This window comes from Muscardinus avellanarius (assembly GCF_963383645.1).
Source record: "Muscardinus avellanarius genome assembly, chromosome: 12".
NCBI classification, from domain to species: Eukaryota; Metazoa; Chordata; class Mammalia; order Rodentia; family Gliridae; genus Muscardinus; species Muscardinus avellanarius.
Window position 1 is genome coordinate 76,232,690 of NC_137798.1, and position 21,351 is coordinate 76,254,040.

General features: G+C 41.9%; 1 protein-coding gene across 7 annotated transcripts in view; it reads left to right on the forward strand.

Annotated features, from left to right (window-relative positions):
* Window positions 1–21,351, forward strand: part of SIPA1L1 (signal induced proliferation associated 1 like 1) — a gene marked incomplete at both ends in the record, with an annotated part of 137,863 nt that overhangs the window by 95,999 nt on the left and 20,513 nt on the right. For 5 of the 7 annotated variants that reach the window (XM_080706879.1, XM_080706882.1, XM_080706883.1 and 2 more), the window contains 4 exons: window positions 2,223–2,369; window positions 6,848–6,972; window positions 9,900–10,018; window positions 13,011–13,453. In XM_080706879.1, the coding sequence (XP_080563005.1) occupies window positions 2,223–2,369; window positions 6,848–6,972; window positions 9,900–10,018; window positions 13,011–13,453 (834 nt within the window). Of the gene's footprint in view, window positions 1–2,222; window positions 2,370–6,847; window positions 6,973–9,397; window positions 9,461–9,899; window positions 10,019–13,010; window positions 13,454–21,351 lie in introns of all 7 variants that reach the window. The other 2 variants (XM_080706880.1, XM_080706881.1) reach the window with 1 other exon arrangement.

Genomic DNA, 21,351 nt, shown 5'->3' on the forward strand with positions numbered 1-21,351 from the left:
AAAGTATGGGTGAAGTACCCAAAGATGTCAAGATGAACAAGGCTCAGTCCTCTCTCTTTATAAAGTCCAGAATCTCCTGGGGAGAGAGAGAGACAGACAGACAGACAGACAGACAGACAGACACATTCTGTTGGATGTGCTGTGGTAGTACAAAGGACAGTCTTAGAGTTGGGCCTTGGAAAAAAAGGGTTTTTGTGTGAGTAGGAAAGGGGGAAAGGGGAGGGCATTCCAGGAGGAGGCAATGACACTGTTACACCCTCAGCCTGTCCAGCATGCAGAGCGTATATGTCTGTCAAAGGAGTTGGGGCCAGGTCAGTGGCTCAAGGCCTTAAAGAGGGTGCTAAGGATTTGTCCTCTACTCTGTAAACACAGGGAAGCTTTGGGGAAACATTTAGCCGTTGGATGACTTGGAGGAGGAATGGCAGGGTGTTGGGAGAATGAAGAGAGCCTGGAAGTCAGGAGACTGTGGTTCTGAGCCTGGAAGCCAAGAGACCAGTAAGCGGACTGTTGACAGGATGGAGGGAGAGAGCTTGAACTTAATTAGGCCAGCTGACTCTGGAAGATGAAGGGTAAAATGGCTTCAGTGTATTTATCTTGATATAATAAGTATAGGAGGTATGGGTTTTGGTTATTAGGGCACTAGAATAAGAGGAAACAGAAAAAAATGTTAGCTTTTAAGAGATTTGAATTACTTTTGTATGTGTTTGGTGGAGATACAGAGGGAGAAGCTGGAGAGAACTCTGGCTCTCAATTCAGATTTGCCTCTTGGGCATAGAGGAGCTCGGGGATTATACTTAGAATCTATCCTTACTCCGTTTCTTTCAGAATAGCTTCTGAATGTGGTTCCTTTATCCCACCCATCTGCTTCCTATGCCTAAACCTGGCCTTGCCTCCCCCTGTTGAGCCAAGGTCTGTCCCAAGGTTCCCAGCCTGGCTTTACCTTAAGATAGATTTATGGGCAAAGTCACCTGACTCTGCAGACCCACAGCAACCAATTTTACTAAGAAAAAGAAACTCACCGGGCATGGTGGCACGCTTGTAATCCCCGCACTTGGGAGGCTGAGACAGGAGGATCGCACAGGTTTGAAGCCAGCCTCAGCTACTTAGTGAGAATCTAAGCAACTTAGTGTGACCCTGTTTCCAAATAAAGTATAAAATAAATCTAGGAGTATGGCCCAGAGGTAGAAAAACCCCTGGGTTCCACCCCCAGTACCACAAAAAAGAAAAAGAAACTCAGCCTCTCTAAGAGACAGCAGTAGTTCAGCATAGAATAGAGTGAACTTAGAAGAAACAAGAAACTTGGCTTTTGGTGACCAGCTATCAAATGGAGCTGAGCTGCCCTGCCCTGCCTGAGAGTAAAGGGCTTTGTGCCGGCATTTGCATTTGTAATGAAGAGCCTTTGTTACCGAGGGTTGGTTTCACTTGGCCACAACTGTCAGCCTCGCTTACTGATGATATCCCTGGAGTTGCTTGGTTGCCTACAGGAACAGAGAAAGGAAAAGGAGAAAAATCTGTTCCCTAATCACAAAGCCCCATTTTCTGCCACTTGGCGGGGCAAGTGATTCTTAACTTTAGAAAATATTTATTAGGGACAAGGGTGCAGCACTTATTCTACTGTGAAATGATATAAGTTCAGCAATTCTAATTCAAAAACTACAATTCAAGGCTTTTTTTTTTTTCATGGAACTTCTTATGTGGTCATGCCACTATAAACCCAAAATTATAAATACTAAATAACAAATATTCTCTCCAGATTTTGAGTAGCAAAATTGGAAAACAAAGAAGCATACAAAGAATGTGCTGGTCTCTGCGGTCATACACTCCGGGAGGACTGTTTGAGAAATTGGAATTGATTGCTGTGTGAATGTCACTTGGGTTCAATTATCCTATGCTCTGTCATACCAGAGACTGCAGAAGGGGCTGAGCCAATTGAATTCTGGCAGCTTTTGGAAGCATACATGTTTTGTGCTTCTTTTTCCCTCATTGTCTTTTGACACCACCCCCCTCCCCCCAGGCAGTTTTCCAGCTGTTCCTGAGGGAGTAGCTTTATGGGGAATTTTTTTTTTTTTTTTTTTTTTTTGTAAGCTTCCAGCTGGCTTCATTTCCACTATCTTCATGAAGTTGTTGCCTTTGTTGCATTTATATAATATTATCCGTCATGCGTGGCCTCGCAATTTTTCCCTTTGAATTGTTGACTTCATGTTTTTGGTTTGCACATGCAGGTTGTCTCCTGGTTCAGACATCTATGTGACAGTCTCATCCATGGCCTTAGCAAGATCCCAGTGTCGTAACTCCCCTAGCAACCTGTCTTCATCCAGCGAGACTGGCTCTGGGGGGGGCACTTACAGACAAAAATCCATGCCCGAAGGGTAGGTATACCATTTGTCCCATTGTGCATGGTATTCATCAACAGCACTGTCTTTCATCTTTTCTCACATGTAAAATGATTCTTATTCAGCCAGCCATATCAATTTGCAAACAATAAGGAAAATATAGCTAATGTTTGAGTTTTTTATATGTGGTATTAAGGATTGAACCCATGAGCATTCTTCCTCTGAGCTATACCCCCCCTGCGCAACATTTATTTATTTATTTATTCATTTATTTATTCATTCATTCATTTATTGTAACAAGGTATTACTAAGTTGCTGAAGCTGGCTTTGAACCTGTGATCTTCCTGTCTCAACCTCCCAAGTACTGGGATTACAGTATTACCAAGAGGAAAATATTATACATATTTTAATGTCTGGGTCAAAGCACTTTCACTCTGTCTCAGTGGCAGAGAAATCAGATTGTATCAGTCTCTTCATTACCTATAGTGTTTAGTGCCAGAGTGAGGATTTTGTCAACTCAGCAGAACACTTACGTATACTGGAGTTGATATCCTTGTTCAAAGTAGGGAAAATGCTAATCACATCAAAGCTTAAAATTATTTGTCCCAGATTTTAAGTCTTTTGTCATTGTGTTCTATACTTCTTTTTCTAAAACAACCATTTGCTTTGGACAAAAACTTAACAAAGTGTCCTGGGAATATAGCTCAGTGGTTAGACCACTTGTCTATCATGAGCAAGCCCTGGGTCAGTGATACCCAACACTCTCAAAAAAGAAAAGAAAAATGTGCTAAGTAAAAAGTGAAATTATATGATTTTAGAGATTTTTAAAGGACACTATAAGGGAAAAAAGTTTGGAATATCTGAAGCTGGAAAGTAATTAGCAGCAAAACAGGACACAGCACACATAAACTGCCTTTGCCCAGAGGAAGAATGAAAAAACATCAAAGACTTCCTGCTGGGCGGCCTCCCTGGGGAACTTGACAAAGAACTTGAACCACTGAAAAATCAAATGTGAGGTGTTTATAAAACCTGGTGTTTCCAGTCTACATTTTCCCAAAATATATCTTTAACAGATAGACACATGATTTGGTTACTTTCTTGAGATTTTTCCATATCTAGAAATAAGCATGCTTAAATAAAATGCTTACAATGGGTATTTCTCATGTATGATATTTTGTTGGTTTACAGCCATTAAGTATGGTTTTGTTGTTGCTAAATGTTTATGTTAGCAGAAAGTATGTAATAAAACCGCTATTAAATACACTTTCTACGTCCCGTTTTCTCCCCCATGAGTCCTTTAGTAACTTGTATAAAATGCACATTTTTAATTGTTTCGGTGACAATTAGAAAAAATTCAGCTTTTATTCATGACCCTGCAAAAGGTTTATGAAATACATATTATTGTACTGCTCCTTAAGCCCAACTAGTTATTTCTTGTTTTAACTAGATTTTAAACACTCTGGTTTGTCTTCAAAACTAAGAATTCACCACAACTTCAGCACTAAAATATAAATAAGACAACAAAAAAGAGTATTCCTGGAATTCTTTAAGTGTATGCCAAAAGCCTCACATGAATGTTTGGTGCACTTCGATGTTGACAGCGAGGCACCCAGTGCCCATGCTCCTCAGATGTTTGTTAAATAAGCTGGTGGTTTTTCAGTTGGATGTTTAATAACAAAACCTCTGCTGTAGCTGGTATTAAGGGCTTTCCTGTTGTTGGTGCGATCACCTGGCATGGGTGACTATGCTGCCTGTTTTCCCCAGATCCCAAACAATTTTTGTCTGTCATTGAGGCCAGAGATAGCGCTTCTCAGTCAGATCATCCTCTTTGTGGCTCCTGGGTTAGATTTGATCCTAAAATTAACCCTTAACATCTACTCTGAAACTTACCAGTAAGATATGTACAAGGTGAAGCAAAGATGGAGTGTATGCACTCTGACAGATTCATTTATGTTAAACTTGCAGAATGTCCTAACAGTAAGCCAGTACAGCACACATCAGATGTCCATAAACGTAGTATGCTACCTGCATGTGCAGGACATGTGCCCACCTCTTCCCTGGTGCACACATGTTGAGGATATCCAACTTAGTTGAGACATACAGTTTAGTAGGAGATGAATAATACCTGCTCTGTTTGAATGGAGAGGAGATACCTGGACACGGTTGGGATAGGAATGACAGGTAGTGAAAAGCAATAGTGTTTAAGGACATCCCGCCTGTCCTCCCCTCCTTGAGCTCTGTTTCTGGGCCACACACAGAGAGGCACTGAGGAGGCAGGGCCTGGCCATAGGGAGCCTTGCCGAGGTGGGCTTTGAAAACCTGGTGTGAGCAGCATCACTGGGCTGTATAAGCTGAAGATGAGGATGGCCGAGGCGAGGGCCCATGACAGCCTTCTCCCAACGCTCCTAGAAGAGGAAACAGACCGGTCTGTGAGGGAAACTGAGGCCAGTAAGTGAAAGCAAGAGAAACTGTTTCTAGCCCCTGGCGAGGAGGACATCTCAGCCAGCTGTCAGCCCTCCTGGAGAGGAGGGAACTGTCTCATGAGGCCCAGCGCTTTGGCCAGGAACATGTGTCGGCCACACAACAGCTTTAAACCTCATTCCTATCTGGCCTGTGACCCTTAAACTATCAAGGGCCCCTCCAAACAGAGGCATAATTAAGCCTTCAAAAAGAGATGCATTGTAAGCTGGTCCTGGTGGTCTACACTTGTAATCCCAGTACTTGGAGGCTGAGATAAGAGGATCAAGATTCGCTACTTAGCCTCAGCTACTTAGTGAGGACCTTCCCAACTTAGTGAGACTCTGTTTAAAAATAAAGAATAAAAAATAGGGCTGGGGGTATAGCTCAGAGGTAGAATGCCCCTCCTTTCAATTTTCAATACCACATACAAAAAAGGACACAATATCAAGTTTAGAACAAATTTTGTCTGAACTCAAGATCAAGATCGATGTATCCTTAATGCCCCAGCACACAAACAGGCCATGCATGTGAAATTAAAAGGTCATGGGTGAACATGTTTTATAAGGCGATGTTTAGTGCCAGCCTTCCCCTGTCATTTATTTAAAAGCTGCTAGAAAAATGTTTAGCTTTAAATTCTGATTCAATTTTAGTTTCCACTGCTACAAAAAAGTAAAAGTAAGATTAGAATCCATCTTTAACCCAAATTTCCATGCCTTTTTCAAAGTCTTCACTTAGTGCAGATTTAGGTCTTATAATCATTCCAAGGATATTTGTTTTTCTAAACTTAATAATAACTCTACTAAGGGAGAGAAGAAAGCATGATTGTAAGTCCTCCCCCTCTACACCTCTCTCTCTCTCTCTCTCTCTCAGCACTTACACTGAAATCTGTAGATCAAGGTTTTGTTTTTAATAATGGCTATGTCCATATGTAAGGTAACTTTGTGAGCCTCATGATTGGGCATGTAAATGTGCAGCATTTATGCTAAAGCAACTGGGGAGGTGATAAAATAAGTATTTTACTGAAGTAAATATTTGAGTAGCTTTCTCTGCTTTGCATGGAGCCTTGTAATGGAATTGCCATGTTCAGCGACTTTGTTCATTTGCACTGGGTGGTAAAAGTTGGAACTTGGCTCCAAGTCTTTCTCCTCCTAATCTCCCACTCTTCCCAGTGGTCCTGTGCGTGTGACTATCAGTTTATAGCAAGCAAGACACCCATCACATGATCAACTGGCACAGGCTCTGTTTTGTCTTGTACTATGTAAGTTACTTAGAAGTTCATTAGTAACCACAAATGCATTGGTGAGTTTCCATAATGAATGTTTGCATTCTGCACGCTGGCCCTTTTCTGGGTCCAGTATCTACTTTGCTGCTATTGCTCTATCGAGGCATATGCTTTAATTAAGCATATATTATTATTTTACCCCTGGGAAAATAAAACTGGCTCGCCAAATAGCAGAATTGCTTTTCAGAAATAGTTGCCTTTATACATTGCCAGTTTACCTACTTCCAAATTGCCTTTATCAACGGCAACTTAAAATTTATACATTTGGAGAGTGGATTCTATATAACATAAATGATAGCAATCTTTGTCTTTCAGGCCACAGAGCAAGTACTCAGAAAATACTTGTTCCAAGAATGAGTATCTTAATAATTTAGTAAATTACTGAGTTAAGAGAAGACAACCCCTAAAATGTGCCATTTGGAAGATATATATAGATATTTAGATTGTGAACTTTAGGCTGTGAGTTTGGCTGGAGGAGGGCTGAAAGATTTTTGGTTTCTTACCACACATATTTTACATTAGCTCAGTCACAATGGCTCCTACCCTTGTTAACCATTGAAGATACGTAGTTTACATACCTTTCTGAGCTATGATATATACTGACCACAGTCTATACGTTTCTGGGCCTGTGCACACATGACCAAGTATGTGTATACACATGTACATATATTTAAGCCTGCCCTTAGACTGAAGTTCATCATCTGAGGGCCACCTTCCCCTCCTGATGAGGTCCCTGACGTCGCTTTGCCCTTTCTTGGGGGGATCACCACAGGTTTGGAGTGAGCCGCAGATCCCCAGCCTCCATGGACAGGCAGAACACCCAGTCTGATATCGGAGGCAGTGGAAAGTCCACCCCCAGCTGGCAGAGGAGCGAGGATGGCATCGCCGACCAGATGGGTGAGTATTGATTTCTACAAAAACAAATGCTTTTGCAACAAGGTGACTCTGACCATCTCTTGATGTTATAAAATCATTGCATTCTAAAAGACAGCCCTAGTTAATACATGTGCATTAGAATTAAGTTGCTGTTAGACTGTGTATAAGTGAAAATAACAAAGAGGATCTAAGAGAAGTCAAGGAACTCTAAGTGACCTCAAATTTAGACATGAAAAGGACTTAGGAATTATATTCAGCACCAAGATTGAAAGACCAGGCTAACAAGCCACATGAAGCCCAAGAACCTACTTCTCATTGTGTGTTTGTGTGCGCATGCGCTCACGTGTGTTTGCCTGATGTCTTGAGAGAATTCCTTGGTATTCCTAATGTCAAAACCATAACAAAAAACTATTTGTGGGGAGTGGGAAGAAATACAATGATTTAGTCACATCTGTAGCTTGGGGAGAAGCCTTTTTCCCTTTTTTATGTGCATTCCTTTTTAATTCTTTCCACTCCGCTCTTAAGTTGCCAGCCAAGAAGATGTCTTAGCAGTATAAAACAACTAGATGGAAAGGATTTATATTAGCGATCCCTCATTTGAATTTCTGGTGCATAGGCTTCTGTGTGTGTGTTCTTGTTGTTCTACAATGACGCCATATCACCAGTTAATGCAATAAAATTTTGCCATGAAACAAGATCATTTCAACACAGTAGCATCTATGATTTGGGATCAGCATAGTTGATACTTCAAAGACTTGAATCTAGACTACTAGGTGGTTATTTTGTTTTTGTTTTTTTCTCATGTCTAGAAGCATTACCATCAATATGAGATCAAGAGATTTAAATTTCAGGGCCAAAAAAATAATTGTGTGTGTGTGGAGGGGTACTGGAAATGGAACCTAGGAGCACTGTGCCATGGAGCCGCATGTTAGCCTTTTTAATATTATTTTGAGACAGGGTCTCACTGTTACCTCAGGTGATTCTCAAACTTGAGACTCTCTTGCCTTAGCCCCCAGTAGCTAGGATTGAAGACATGCACCACCACACCCAACTGAAAAATATAAACTCTGAAGCACATTCATGCTTTTGTTCTATTTTACTGGCCGTGCCCAAGTAAATGTATTAACCATGAACATAGAAAAGAAGAGAAACATCTTCAGCTAAGACAGGAATTGAGGAAGTATAATTTTCCGGTTCTGAAGATATGCTTTGTAGCAGTAACTTCAGTGAGATGTGCCTTGTTATTGAAGCCATCTGTCATTCCCACTCTTATCCCACCCACCCCAACACAAAAACCTGAGCATATTCTGATCAGCATCTCTGCTTTTGACAGAATGTTTTTAATCCCATATGTTTTGATCTTGTTGGGACAGTAACGACATACATGGAAAGGATCCCTTCTTCAGCATCCCTTTCTTAGACTCATAGTACAGGATTTGAACAAGGCCAACAGCAAGCCCTCTCTGAGCACAATGTAATAATCCCCACTCATGGGAAGGCACATGGGATGAGCCAGTATCCTGGGACTAGAAAGGGTACTTGTAAGGTTCATCCTAGACCCACATTCATTCTCTAACACAAACCTCCTCTCACCTTTCTCCTTTCCATCTACTTTAGTTTAGAAGCATTCCACTTGTAGTAAGACTCTTAAGATTAATATGGACACATCTTTTTAATACATTGTTCATCCTTTAATGTACCTCTTGTTTTTTAATAATAAGATACTCCTAGAACCTGCCAGGGAAGCCTTTTTCACTACAGATTGTGAGGCCTGTGGGTGGCCTTTCTCTATTTGAAATTCAAGGCTTTGAATAAAATTTTTAAGAATTTCATTGTCCCTGAATTCCAAGAGAATAACCAGCCTTTCATAATTGGACATCAGAAAGAATCCAGGGCTTAATTGTTGTAAGTCATTCTAGGGAGAATTCCAGGAAAGTGATTTTTATACTTTTATTACTCAGTATATGACATTGAATGTATACAGGGCTGACCTTCCTGCAATGACTTCCTTCTTTAATGACTTGCACTTTAATGACTTGAACAAATAATTTCTTTAATGACTTGCACTGATGCTTAGGAGATGTGATTCAGTCAGGCACGTGCACATATCTTTGTATATCGCTGAGTTATAAATTGGTACCCCACTGCCAGTGCAGACAGGAATTTAGCTGGTTGAATTGGCTCACTCATCTTCATCGCAGTTTGTTTTTCTGCCTCTCTGCCCTTGGAAATAAGGTTGTGAGACCCAAAGAGTAGGGAGGCTGCCTGGACCTCTGTCAGGAACTGTTGAGAAGTCAAGAGTTCCTGCTGTTAGCTATAGGAGTATTAGAGGATAAATCCCTTATCTCTCACTTTGGAACCCCGTTTTGAACACCAGCTTGGAGTCCAAAAGGAAGCAATTGTTATAAGTAAACTAGTTGCTGTGTGTCTTTTCTGTTGTGCTCAGCTTACAGTTATAGAGGATCTCAGGATTTCAATTCTTATGTCCTCGAGCAGCATGAATATACAGGTAAAATATTTCCAAAGTGTCATGGTAAGTAATACGTGATTGCATCCATGCCTGTCTAGGTAATGTAGACTGAGCTAGGTTAGCCACACTTTGCAATGAATGAATTTCATAAATTTAATCCTCCATATATTTTAAACTTCCTCCCAAACCAAAAGTTAATTTCGAACTTTGCTGCATCGTTCATGGCCTTTGGTTTGGTGGTACTTGGCTATGCTAATGTGTATGATGTGACACGTTGTCACCAGCTGCAAGCTTTATCCATCAGTCACCTAGTTCCTGACATGCTGTTTATTGTGTAGACTCCTAACAAGCTTCCCGCTGAGGTTCAGAGTTGGCTGGTCAGTGAACTGAAAGATGCAATGGCAAGCCGTCTCCATGTGTCAACACGTGCTCATATATGTTTAGTACCTGCACCGTAATGTTCTATGCTGTATTCCAGAGCCTACATGTCATCTCCCAGCAGTATCAAAGGTACTGCCAGCATTCCGAGAGAGCCCCAGCGGGAGACTGATGCGGCAGGATCCGGTGGTCCATTTGTCTCCAAACAAACAAGGGCATGTAAGTTAACTATTGCCTTAGAGAAACAGGAGAGCCCTAGCCGTCTACCCCCCAGCAGTGTGAAAGTGGAACAAGTCTCTCCTTTGCCCCCTATGGTCTAAGAGGAAGTCATGGGGGGAGGAGAGGGGAAGCATTTGCTGCCTGGCCTTGGGATTTCTGCTGCTGTGAGGTAAACACAATGTCATTGGTATGCCCTGCAGCCTCCAGGTCTGAGTGCAAGATCTCCTGGTTCAATCATAAGCAGTCCTCAAATGTTAGGAACAGAAATGTGTAATGAAGAGATTCTCTTTGCTTACACCGTTGCAGGAGATGTACTTGGAGCATCAGTCAAGGGCTCAGACAGCTGCCCTCCCAAGTCCCCTGCTCCTCTTATCTTCCACAGCTGCACACAGCGTCCTTCTACTATAGTAACACATAATTTCTTTGTCACTTATCGATACACTTAGGAACAGAGGTAATCAGGGTCTCTTCCCCTTGGTAATACAGTTGACTTTCTTGGTCTGTCTCTTCACTGAAATGTGTGTTTATGTTCATGTCATATGATAGGATGGGAAAATAGCCCATTTCATGCTCAATAAATTATAAGATGCTCGAAGACTTTTAATGATAAAGCTCACTTAATGATAAAGCTTTGTTCTGAGAAATGAGTATTGAATCTAGGAAAACGAGAGGACACACTGCCCACTGCTCTGTGGGGAGAGATTTACTGAGGAAGTGTGGTATCACTGTTGTGCTTAGAAGTGATAGACTACCCCAATAGATCTGTGGATTTCCTTTCCTCTCTAATAATTTTTATACAGACCACATAGGTATATCTTGGACAGATTTGGTTAGATAAACTATATTACTAAAATTAATTCCACCTGTTTCTTTTTACATTTTGGGTACTGGAGAATTTGAATTACCTTAGTGGTTCACTTTCTATCTCCACAGAAGTCCCCACCTTTCTTTGCATTCTCCATCTGTCTCTATTTGGACCAGCCACATTTAAAGCACTCAGTAGCCACACGTGGCTGGAGGCACCAAATTGACAGCATGTGGGCAGAACTGGAGAAGTTCAGCCCTGTTGGAAGTGAAGAGGGCTTCGTAAGACCACTTTATAAATTGTTCCTGAGAAAAATTAGTTACAGCAATAAAGTGACTGGGTCTGATTGTTTTATTAGGGGATGTTTCCCCCTATATATAAAAGAATGTTTCACTTTGAGGTGAAACTGTTGAACCCTCCTCCTGCCCCTAGTGTGGCCAGTGAGGAACCGGGTCCCTTCCTCTCCACCAGAGGGTGTGCCTGCTACATGCCTTCTCTTCATAGCCAGCAAGTGTCTGGGCTGCCTGCCTCCCTCTAATTTAAAATTGTACTCTAGATGCCTTCTAAAATACTACTTTTTTTTGTTAACTCTGAAATGTTCTAAGCAGTAAACCACTGTATAGAAAAGGATTTTGTGTGCATTTTTCTTCTTGAGATATAAGTCACATACCATAATACCCATTTAAAGTGTATAATTTAGTGGGTGTTAGTATTTCCACAGAATTTTACATTCAGCACCACAATCTAATTCCAGAATATTTTCTTTACCCCTAAAAAAAAAAAAAATCTATATATCCTGTAGCAGGTACCTCTGACTCTTCCTAAGACCTGTACAGCTACTACTGTACTTTATGTCTCAGGTTGTGCCTGTTCTACACATTTTACATGAATGAAATCATGCAACTTGGTGACCTTTTGTGTCTGGCCTCTGTCACCAAACATGTTTTCAAGAATTATCCACATTATAGGATGCAACTGTAACACGTCTCCTTTTTGTGCCTGAATAATATTTCATCACATGGATACCCTATTTTTAATCATTTCATCAGTTGATGGTTATTTGGCTTGTTCCACTTTGGGGTTGTTGTGGTTGATGCTGCTATACACGTTGATGTACACGTTTTTGTGTGAACATATGCATTAGTTTTTTCAGTTCTATACTAACAGTAGAATTGCACATGTTTTTCCATAGTGGCTGCCCCTGGTACATTCCCAACTATGATGACCCTCTTCTTTGTATACCATTTTGCTTTAGCCATTCTGGTTTATATCAAGTGGCATTTCATGGTGGTTTTCATTTAGATTTTTTCGAATGACTAATGATACTGAACATCTTTTTGTTGGAAATTTGTATATCTTCTTTAAAGAAAAGTCTATTCAGATCTATGGCTATTTTTAATTAGTTTATTTGAAACACAAACCTTTTTAATTTTGATAAGGTCCAATTTGTTTTTTGTCTTTAGTTTCTTGTGCTTTTGATGTTATATCTAAGAAGCCATTTTATAACCCAAGGTCACCTTACATCTATATTTTTGCTGAGAGTTTTAGATCTTCCATATAATTATTCTTTGGTTCTTTTTGAGTTTATTTTTCTATATAGTACAGATCCAAATTCATTCTTTTTTACATGTGAATATCCTGTTATCTCAGCACCATTTGTTAAGAGTAATTTTTCCCCACTGAATTATCTTGGCACTGCGGTGTAAATTTTCCCTCTGAGCACTCCTTGAAAGCTGTCTCCTAAGTAGATGCTAATTGTGGAAGGAAAGGAGAGTCTTCAGACTTGATATGTCTTATATTCAGCCCTCCCTCTCCCCTGAGCAGTATGGCTTTTAGAATCAAGGATGCTTTCTAATTTTAAGCCCTTTAGAAATGTCATTTCCTTTCTATTTTAAGGCACTAAAGACTTCTATGACAATTTAGTTTTTTTTTCTGATGAAAATGATCCTCAATACTATTGGTATTTCATGAGTCAAATAATGAAAAATGGGATGTTCTAAAATAGTTTCCAGCTCTCTCTGCCTGGACACTGCTGGATGGCCAGGGTCACAGAGGTTCCCCGGGCCCCTCTTACTGTGCCTTTAGAACTCTAACGAGAACACGAGTTGCAGTGTGCTGCTCCCTGTCGTCTGTCTGGTGTTCAGGAAGCAGAACCGTGCACTGACGCCGAGCATGCTTGCCTTGCAGTCTGACAACCACTACTCCAGCCACTCCAGCAGCAATACCCTCTCCAGCAATGCGTCCAGCGCCCACAGCGATGACAAGTGGTACGACGGGGACCGCACGGAATCGGAGCTCAACAGCTACAACTACCTGCAGGGCACCTCCGCCGACAGCGGCATCGACACCACCTCCTATGGCCCCAGCCACGGCAGCACGGCCTCCCTGGGGGCCGCCACCTCGTCACCTCGCTCGGGGCCAGGCAAGGAGAAGGTGGCCCCCCTGTGGCACAGCTCCAGCGAGGTGCTCTCCTTGGCAGATCGGAGTTTAGAGACAGAGAGCCATGGCATGGACCGGAAAGCAGAGTCCTCCCTGAGCCTGGATCTCCACAGCAAGGCCCAGGGTGGCTCGAGCCCTCTGACGAGGGAGAACAGCACCTTCAGCATAAATGAAGCTGCTTCCCACACCAGGTACCTGCCCTCCACGCGGCCCTCTGGCCTGCTCTGGTGTCCTGGCGCGGCCCGCTTTGCTCAGCTGCGTGCACAGGACGATGTGTGGATGGTGATGTCCTCAGATGGAGAGATGGTGAATTTTACATAGTTCTTTAAAGCACTGTATTTTTACACATTTTATGCCATTTATTTGCCAGCAAAGTACTTTAATCCTACAATCCTAATGCATTGTTTTAAACTGAGGGAAAAATTGCATTTTTTTTTTTTTGTACTGTGAATTGAACCCAGGGACAGTCTATCTTCAAGCTGCACTCCCAGCCCTATTTTGTTTTTCATTTTGAAATAGAGCCTCACTGTTACTAAGGGTGTTGATAATTTGCTAAGGCTGTCCTTGAACCTGTCATCCTACTGTCTCACCCTCCCAGGTATTGGCATTACAGGCATGTGCCACCATGCCTGGCTCAGATCTGTTCTTTATAAAGTTGGATTTTTCTTATTTATTTTTCCTGACCACAGTTCAGAAGTAGCAAAGAATTTTTTGTTGTTTTTGGTTTTGCTTTGTTTTACGGTGCTAACAATTAGAACCTAGGGACATTTTACCTCCGAACTGTATGCCCAGCCCTCTTTTAGTTTTATTTAAAACCTTGGTTTATTTGGAAACAGAGTCTCACTGAGTTGAGAGCCTCGATAAGTTGCTACAGCTGACTTTGAACCTGTGATCCTCCTGTCTCATGGATTCCTTTGGTCTTAGCCTGTCAAGTACTGGAATTAAAGATGTGCACCACCATGCCTGCTTGTGAGGAGTTTTGTGCTTTGTAATTTTCATTTCAGCAAGCAATAGAGAATATAGACTGGGACAGCCTTTTGAAGATTTTTTTTTTTTTTAATATTGACCACATTTGTAAAAGAAAGGGGTCTTTTCTAAGACTAACAGAACTTTTTTTTTTCTTTGTTTGAACAATGTTAAGCACATCCTTTCCAAAGCCTCTGTCTGAGAACATCACTTACCTGGTGCTCACATGGTAATTTTTTCAGTAATTGGCTCTGACAGTGATGTGTTGAGGGTGGGAGGTGTCCAATCGAAAAGTATAGCTAAAATTAGACACATTCCCGTCTAGCTCTCAGAACAGAAAGGTGCACATTCCCCAGTTTTCTTGGCAATCACTCCACTAAGGAAAATAAATACTATTTTTTAATTTTCTCTAAACCCCAAAATATGACAACACTCTTTCTTTCAGGGGGAGAGCATCCTTTGCTACCTTTTCAGGCCTCTTCCTTGCTCTTGTGGTTTCTCCTACTCTCCTAGTTCTCAGTCACTCATCATCTGGTGTGACAGCATCTCTCTAATCTCGCTGTCTCCTGGGTCTCTTTTGTTCCTGTGCTCTATAGAAAAATGTTAGAGAAGCTTAATTTAGTTTCTTATTTTTCAAGTGGGAAGCCAGGTACATACTGTATGAGTTAACCCCAGATAACCTTAATGAGAGAAGACATCCTCTGCTTGGTTTGGCTTTAACTTGGTCAGTTGAATATTCAGTTTTATCTTTATGTCTCTATTCTTACTGATAAAATGTTTAAGCTTTCATTCTCTTAAAATTCCAGACACGATGATAGGAGGCATTTCACAGGTTCTCTTTCTGTTTATCACACCCACATTCTAGATTTTAAAATGATTTTGTTTGATCTGGAAACTCCATGGCCTCCAGGCAGTAATGAAGTTGGGAAAGTGTTCTCAGTATCTAGAATACCCAGCATTCCAAACACCTTTCCACGGTTTAGAAAGTAGAGTGTGACTCAAATGGATAAGGGTTGATTCAGTCAGCATTCTCACTGCTGAGACCAAAAAACACCTGACCACCGCATCTTAGAGGAAGGAAGATTTATTGTCTCACTATTGTGGAGATTTCAGGAGTTCAGTTCATGTTGGGCCAGGTTACATTGACAGAGCTTAGGGCATGGTGCAGGAGCAGAGAAAGAGACCAAAAGAGCTCTGCTTTTACATGGCAGCCCTAAGCAGAGAGGAGCAAGTGGATTTAAGGAAACAAGCACAGTCCCCAATGACACACCCCCAGTGACTACCTCCTTCAGCCATACCCACCTTTCTAGGTTACCACCCAATAAACCCATTACAATGGATTTATTCACTGATAAGATTACAACCCTCAGTATATCAACACTGAACATCAGAACATGAACTTTTCAGGACACATTCTATATGTAAACTGTAACAGTGGAATTGAAGGCTGGACATCAAATGCCTTAATACTCTAGATGTATAATCACGGACAAATAATTATGACACTCACCATTTTGACACATCCATCATCTCTTTACCATAGACTGTGCACACAACATTGTTCATATCAGTGATCTCTCTGTTATATGTAGGTTTAGCTGGACCTCTCTCTTTGGTTCTCAGTTCTTCAGTCTGAAAAGAAGGCACCTTTTCTGAAGAATAGGATACCATCTCAAGAAGTATCCTGCCCTAATGTGACAGCAGCAGAAACTCAGTTATAGGGGTCTTGTCTAGAATAGTGTCACTGTGGAGGAAGGCATGGAGCCATGTCATTATCTGACAAATCCAGAGGATCTACAAAGCCTCCCAAATGGTAGGCACCTGGGTTTGCTTTGTTCTAATGTGCCGACTGGAGCTGCCCAAGGGCCTCAAAGGATTATCCAAATTTTCTGCTTCAAATGGATCATGCAGAATCATTGAATCATCACTTAGAAGTAATCCTTCTATTGAAAGTCAAACTTACTAGAGAAGAGAAGAATGTGGCCTTTCAGGGAGGGTGGCAGGGCCTCCCACCCACCGAAGGGTTGAGTCACATTCCTCTAGACTCTGGTAAACAGGGGTGCTTTGTAGCTAAGTCTGTTGATCTTGGCAGAATGAGTTGGATAATCAGAGCCTTAGCAACCCTCCTTTTCTGGAGGAAAAGGGGACTTAGCTACCCAATGCACATGGCTAGAGACACTAAAATCACAGCAAATTAGAGTGTCTGTGTCCTCAGAAGACAGGAACAGCAATTAATGTGCAGATCTCTTGACAGTACATAAAAGCTTGTACCTGGGACTCGGTGACAAAAATCTAAATTACAGTGATTAAGTCCTACTGCATATTTCTGGCTGGGCTGTTTCTACCCTCTCTGTCCTCCAGTCTCCCTGTTGATGACTGTGCAAGTTTTTTGTGGTACCTTGTGAGAACTGCATTAAAGCAGGTTGGTAATTACATAGGGTTGTTGTATTTGACTGTCATTAAGAGAAGCCATACATACTGATAACTTTCTGCAATTAAAAAGTCTATTGATTACTATAAGGTGTTGGTGCCTAGACTATTGTGTATTTTCTATGAGGCTTGGGAATCCAGGGGGAGATTTTAACTTTTTTTATTTTTGTAATGGCTATTTCACTTTTGGGTCTTGAACTACTTAAAAAAGGTTTGTATGGAGCATAAGAGAGATGAAGATAATTCTAATTGTAATATATTCATAATAGCTAATTTTTTCCTCCTTTTCTTTCTCCTCCTCCTCCTTCCTCCATAGACAAGGCCAGTTTACATGGCAACCACGCCCTCTCTTCAGTTAGTATAAAGTGTAGCCGTCCTATGGGGAGCCTGATGCTGGAACTAGACTGCAGCTAACCCCCTTGTACTTTCACATTCCCATCTCTTTCATAACATGCTGACCTGACTTGGGGTGTCCGGACCTCTGTGTCCACCCCGGTTAGCCAGCCATTCTGTGTGTCTCAAAACTCTTTCTTTTCTTCTCTTAGGCCCCCTCAGAACCCTGAAGCCAGCTAGTACCATTTATGTCCATGTTCACTGCCATTTCGTGGGGGTAGGTTTCTCAGCCTCTCTGTGCATCCTGAGTGCCTTTGTATCACACACACCACCAGGATATAATTGGCAGGTGTTCCTGATGAGCAAACAGGAGTATTTCCCCTTAAATTTCCCACTCTACCTGATAACTCAAGGTCCCTACTAATAAATCAGTTCAAAAGTCACATAAGTCCTCAACACCTGACCCTTCTGAAAAGCCATTTCTACGTTACAAAGCTTGACACATCAGTTTGTACAGATCTATGATGCTTTTATGATAGGGTTTGTATAAAAGTGTACTTAAGTCCTTCATGTGGAGCACGAACCCTTAGATAAGTCATTTCTACTTAAGTTTTGAAAATCTGCAAAATAGAACAATGAAGAATTTTATACTACTTGCATGCAGGTGTCAATCAATCAAAATATCCATGAATACTGGTTAATAAATGATATACTACAGAGGCTAAAGGCCAAGAGAAATGTCTGCCTGTGGTTTGTCAGTGCAGTCAATTTCATGAGTCAGCATTTTCTGGTTGACCTAACAAGTTAACTGCTCATGCCAGAAAAGCTGTATGTTTCTTGGCAGTAGAAGAAGGGCTTCTAGTGTGTGGCTTACACTGAGGGTTGAGGAATGCCTCGGGCTTAGCACACTGGGCTGCCTGCGTGTGTATTAGAGCTGCTGTGTTTATATGTTGTTCTCTCTTCCCTCTTTGGCATCTTATGTACACTAAAAATATGCCTTCCTTCTTTATTTAGAAATTATTTAGTTGTCTTTATCTGTAACATTTCCCTTCTGAGTTTTTTCTGCCTGGATTTTTTTTTTCAATTATTAACAATTAATTGCCTCAATGCCACATTTTTGTTAAGAGGATATTATTTTTCTAAGTATTATAAACTAATTCAGAATCTAAGAGGGCAGCCTCTAAAATTCCAAACCTGGAACTTCTCTTAAAAGATGTAATTATGTCTGTTGCTTCAACCTAGTTGCTAATTTATTTTGTTTTTATACAACAAAACTCCAGATGATTTGGCTTACGCTGTGTTTCTGAATTTCCTCCAAGTTTACAGGGGTGGGTGGGTTGTTACTTCATCTGAAACTTTAGTTACTATTAGTGACCACCAAGTGCTGTTCAATCAGAAAGCCAAAAGAAATTCACAAAAGCAGGTCCATTCTTTGTCATAATTAAAGTGTCCTACTGCATGAGAATTTATCCAGTTGCTTTGGGAAAGGAGGGAAGCGGGAGGGGGGAAGGAGAAAGGTGAGTCGTTTCAGGAAGGGAGTCTCTACATCCTTTTCTGTGACTTCAGTTTATGGTAGAGTTAGTCCTCTCCCTGCCTTCTGTCCCATACCTCCAGGTGCAACTGAAACATGTAATTAAGAATCAATGGATTTTCCTGAACTGAGTCTTTTTAAACATGATTCTTGTCCTCTAAGGTTATGAAAAGATGTGATTGATTCGATTCCTACTGTCTTAACCTAATTGTTGGATATGGATCTATGACTATGAGGTGGTCATTTATATATATATTTTTTCGGGTCTGGGGTTAGAACCCATGGGCATTCGACCTCCGATCTACACCCCCAGCCCTATTTTTTATTCTTTATTTTGAAACAGGGTTTCACCATGTTGCAGAGGGCATCACTAAATAGCTGAGGCTGTCCACGAACCGCGATCCTCCAGTCACAGCCTCCCAAATGCTGGGATTACAAGCGTGCCCCACCACGCCCGGCTTGAGGTGGTCATTTAAAGGAAAGGAAAGTCATCAATTCAATATTGTTATACTCCTTAACCTCCAGGCAAGATCATAGAAAAGCTTATGAAAAGTAGATTTGCGCCTGGGATCGTTTCAGGTCTTGGTTCTCCTGGTGACTGCCTGTGACCTTAGGCCAGTCACCAGTTTCACCAGACTGGTCGGTCCCTTACCTGCAATCTGATACCTGCTCCACTTGCTACGTGGCTGTTTCTCCGTGTTTTTGTTGTTGTTGTTGTTTTGAGAGTGAAGGTTGTCAAGTGCATCGCAGGCTCGTTTCCTGCTTGAAGCTCTCCATCACTGTTGGCAGGTGTCTGGCCTCCTCCATCCCAAGCCTGTGTCTCTCACCTCCTTTCCCTGCCCTCCGTGTGTTATGCTGTCATCGTGTGTGTGTGTGTGTGTGTGTGTGTGTGTGTGTGTGTGTGTGTGTTTAAGCTTCCTGCTTTGTTTTCTTTATCCTTGGTAGACACCAGGCATGGGTATGACACTTGTCTCCGCTGTGCCAAATAAAATGAAAATATTCATGGTGTTTTGGTAGCTCCTTATTTTAAATAGCTTGATGTTACAAATTCACTCATCTCGTGGTCCACAGTGGTCCCTCAGGCTGCTGCTTCTGCACACGCCTGGCCGCTCTTTTCCTGTGCCTGGGTATGAGTATACCTTTATACTTACTAAATACCTGCTCCTTGTTGATGGGGCGCTTTCCTTACTGTGATCACATGAGTGTGGATATCCCCATGCTAATGCAGTCATCCCTACTTCACTTGGTTTCCCCTGGTGCTTTGGAAGTAGTGTCTTCTGAAGCCCTCCTACATTGTGGAGCCTGTGTTGGATATAGGACAGAATTGGCTAGTGCTGAGCACAGTGGGAGGAGACCTCCTTAATCATTGTCCTCTACATTATCTGTCACCAAAAACCTTGTTATTTGTACAAGCAGTCATAGGAAACCCGATTAGGCCCCCCCCCTTGGTATTAAGCCAACATTCAGCCTTTGCCCACATTTTGCCAGACATTTGACAGGTGACTAATTGCTGCTTTCCCCCTCCGGAAAATACCATCCTTAGCAGGCCCAGCCTGTCTCAAACCCATCCTTCGTGCCATGCCTGAATAGCCGTTGACTCCAAGTGTTCCCTTTGGCAGCTTTCAACAGCACAGTGGCCAGCAGCTGTTTTTCCATAGGAAGGGGTGGTCCCAGTTGTGAGGCACAAATTAACAACAGTTTCCCAGCTCTCATAGGGCTGGTATTTGCGGCTTTGATGGGTGACAGTCATGCTTCCCTGTCCCCGGTGGTTCATCTCTTTGCCTAGGGTCAGCAGGCTGATGTGGCCAGTGCCCACTTGGAACAGCATGCTTTCTGCAGATAGGTCATCCCCTTCTGTAAAGTGCCACCACAGCCAGGAATGAAAAATAGCCAGGCTGCAGCACACGAGGCTCACGGTTTCCTTTGAGCATCAGGTCAAGGTGAGACGTTTGGGTAGATTCAGACTGTCCCAAATTCTCAGCTACCCTGTCTCCCCCTTCCCTTTTATATGTAGTATTATGTGTACATGTATGTCCTGTCTTCTCTTGCAAAATTCATGTCCTAAGATGGCCAAACAAAATTCATGGTTGTTCCATTTTTAGGAAAGAGGATGTATCTTTAGCATTTATATAAAAAGTGATGTTGTGGTCTCTTCATGTACTATATCCAGAGATACCCCACTGAATTCTTAGTGATCTGGTTTGGCCATAGTCACAGTTAAACTCACCTTTAGGGGGAGGGATTGGACAGGAGTGTTCTCCCTCCAAGCCTATACTCCAAGCCCTATTTTACATTTTACTTAGAAACAGGGTCTCACTAGGTTGTTGAGACTGTCCTAGAACCTCTTGCCTCAGCCTCCCAAGTACTGGGATTACAAGTGTGTGCCACCATGCCCAGATAAACTCATTCTGTATACAGCAAGAAAAGGGACTGATGTTGCTGTTCTCTCTTCCAGTATACCTACTGCTCTGTTCACTCCATGTTACTATCTCAATCTCTTACACAATTCCATGAAAGCCACCATGGGTAAAAGAGAAGTGTAGCATATTGAGTTAACATGAAATCTCCAGGTAATGAAACAGCCCAGTCACATAGGCACCTTAAAAAGCATGAAGCTGTCCACTTCATGCTAGCTGTAGAGTAATTGAACCCATATCAGAGGTTCTTAGGTGAAGTACGCGGGTACACATGCTCAGGGTTGTTGGCTTCAAGGAGCCCACCCACAGCCAGCCTCTGATGGAACCACAAAAGGAGAAGACAGACCTGATGTAGAGTGTGAGAGGTTTATAGGATAATGGAGTCTTTTTTGGGGGGTGGGAGGTTGTTCAT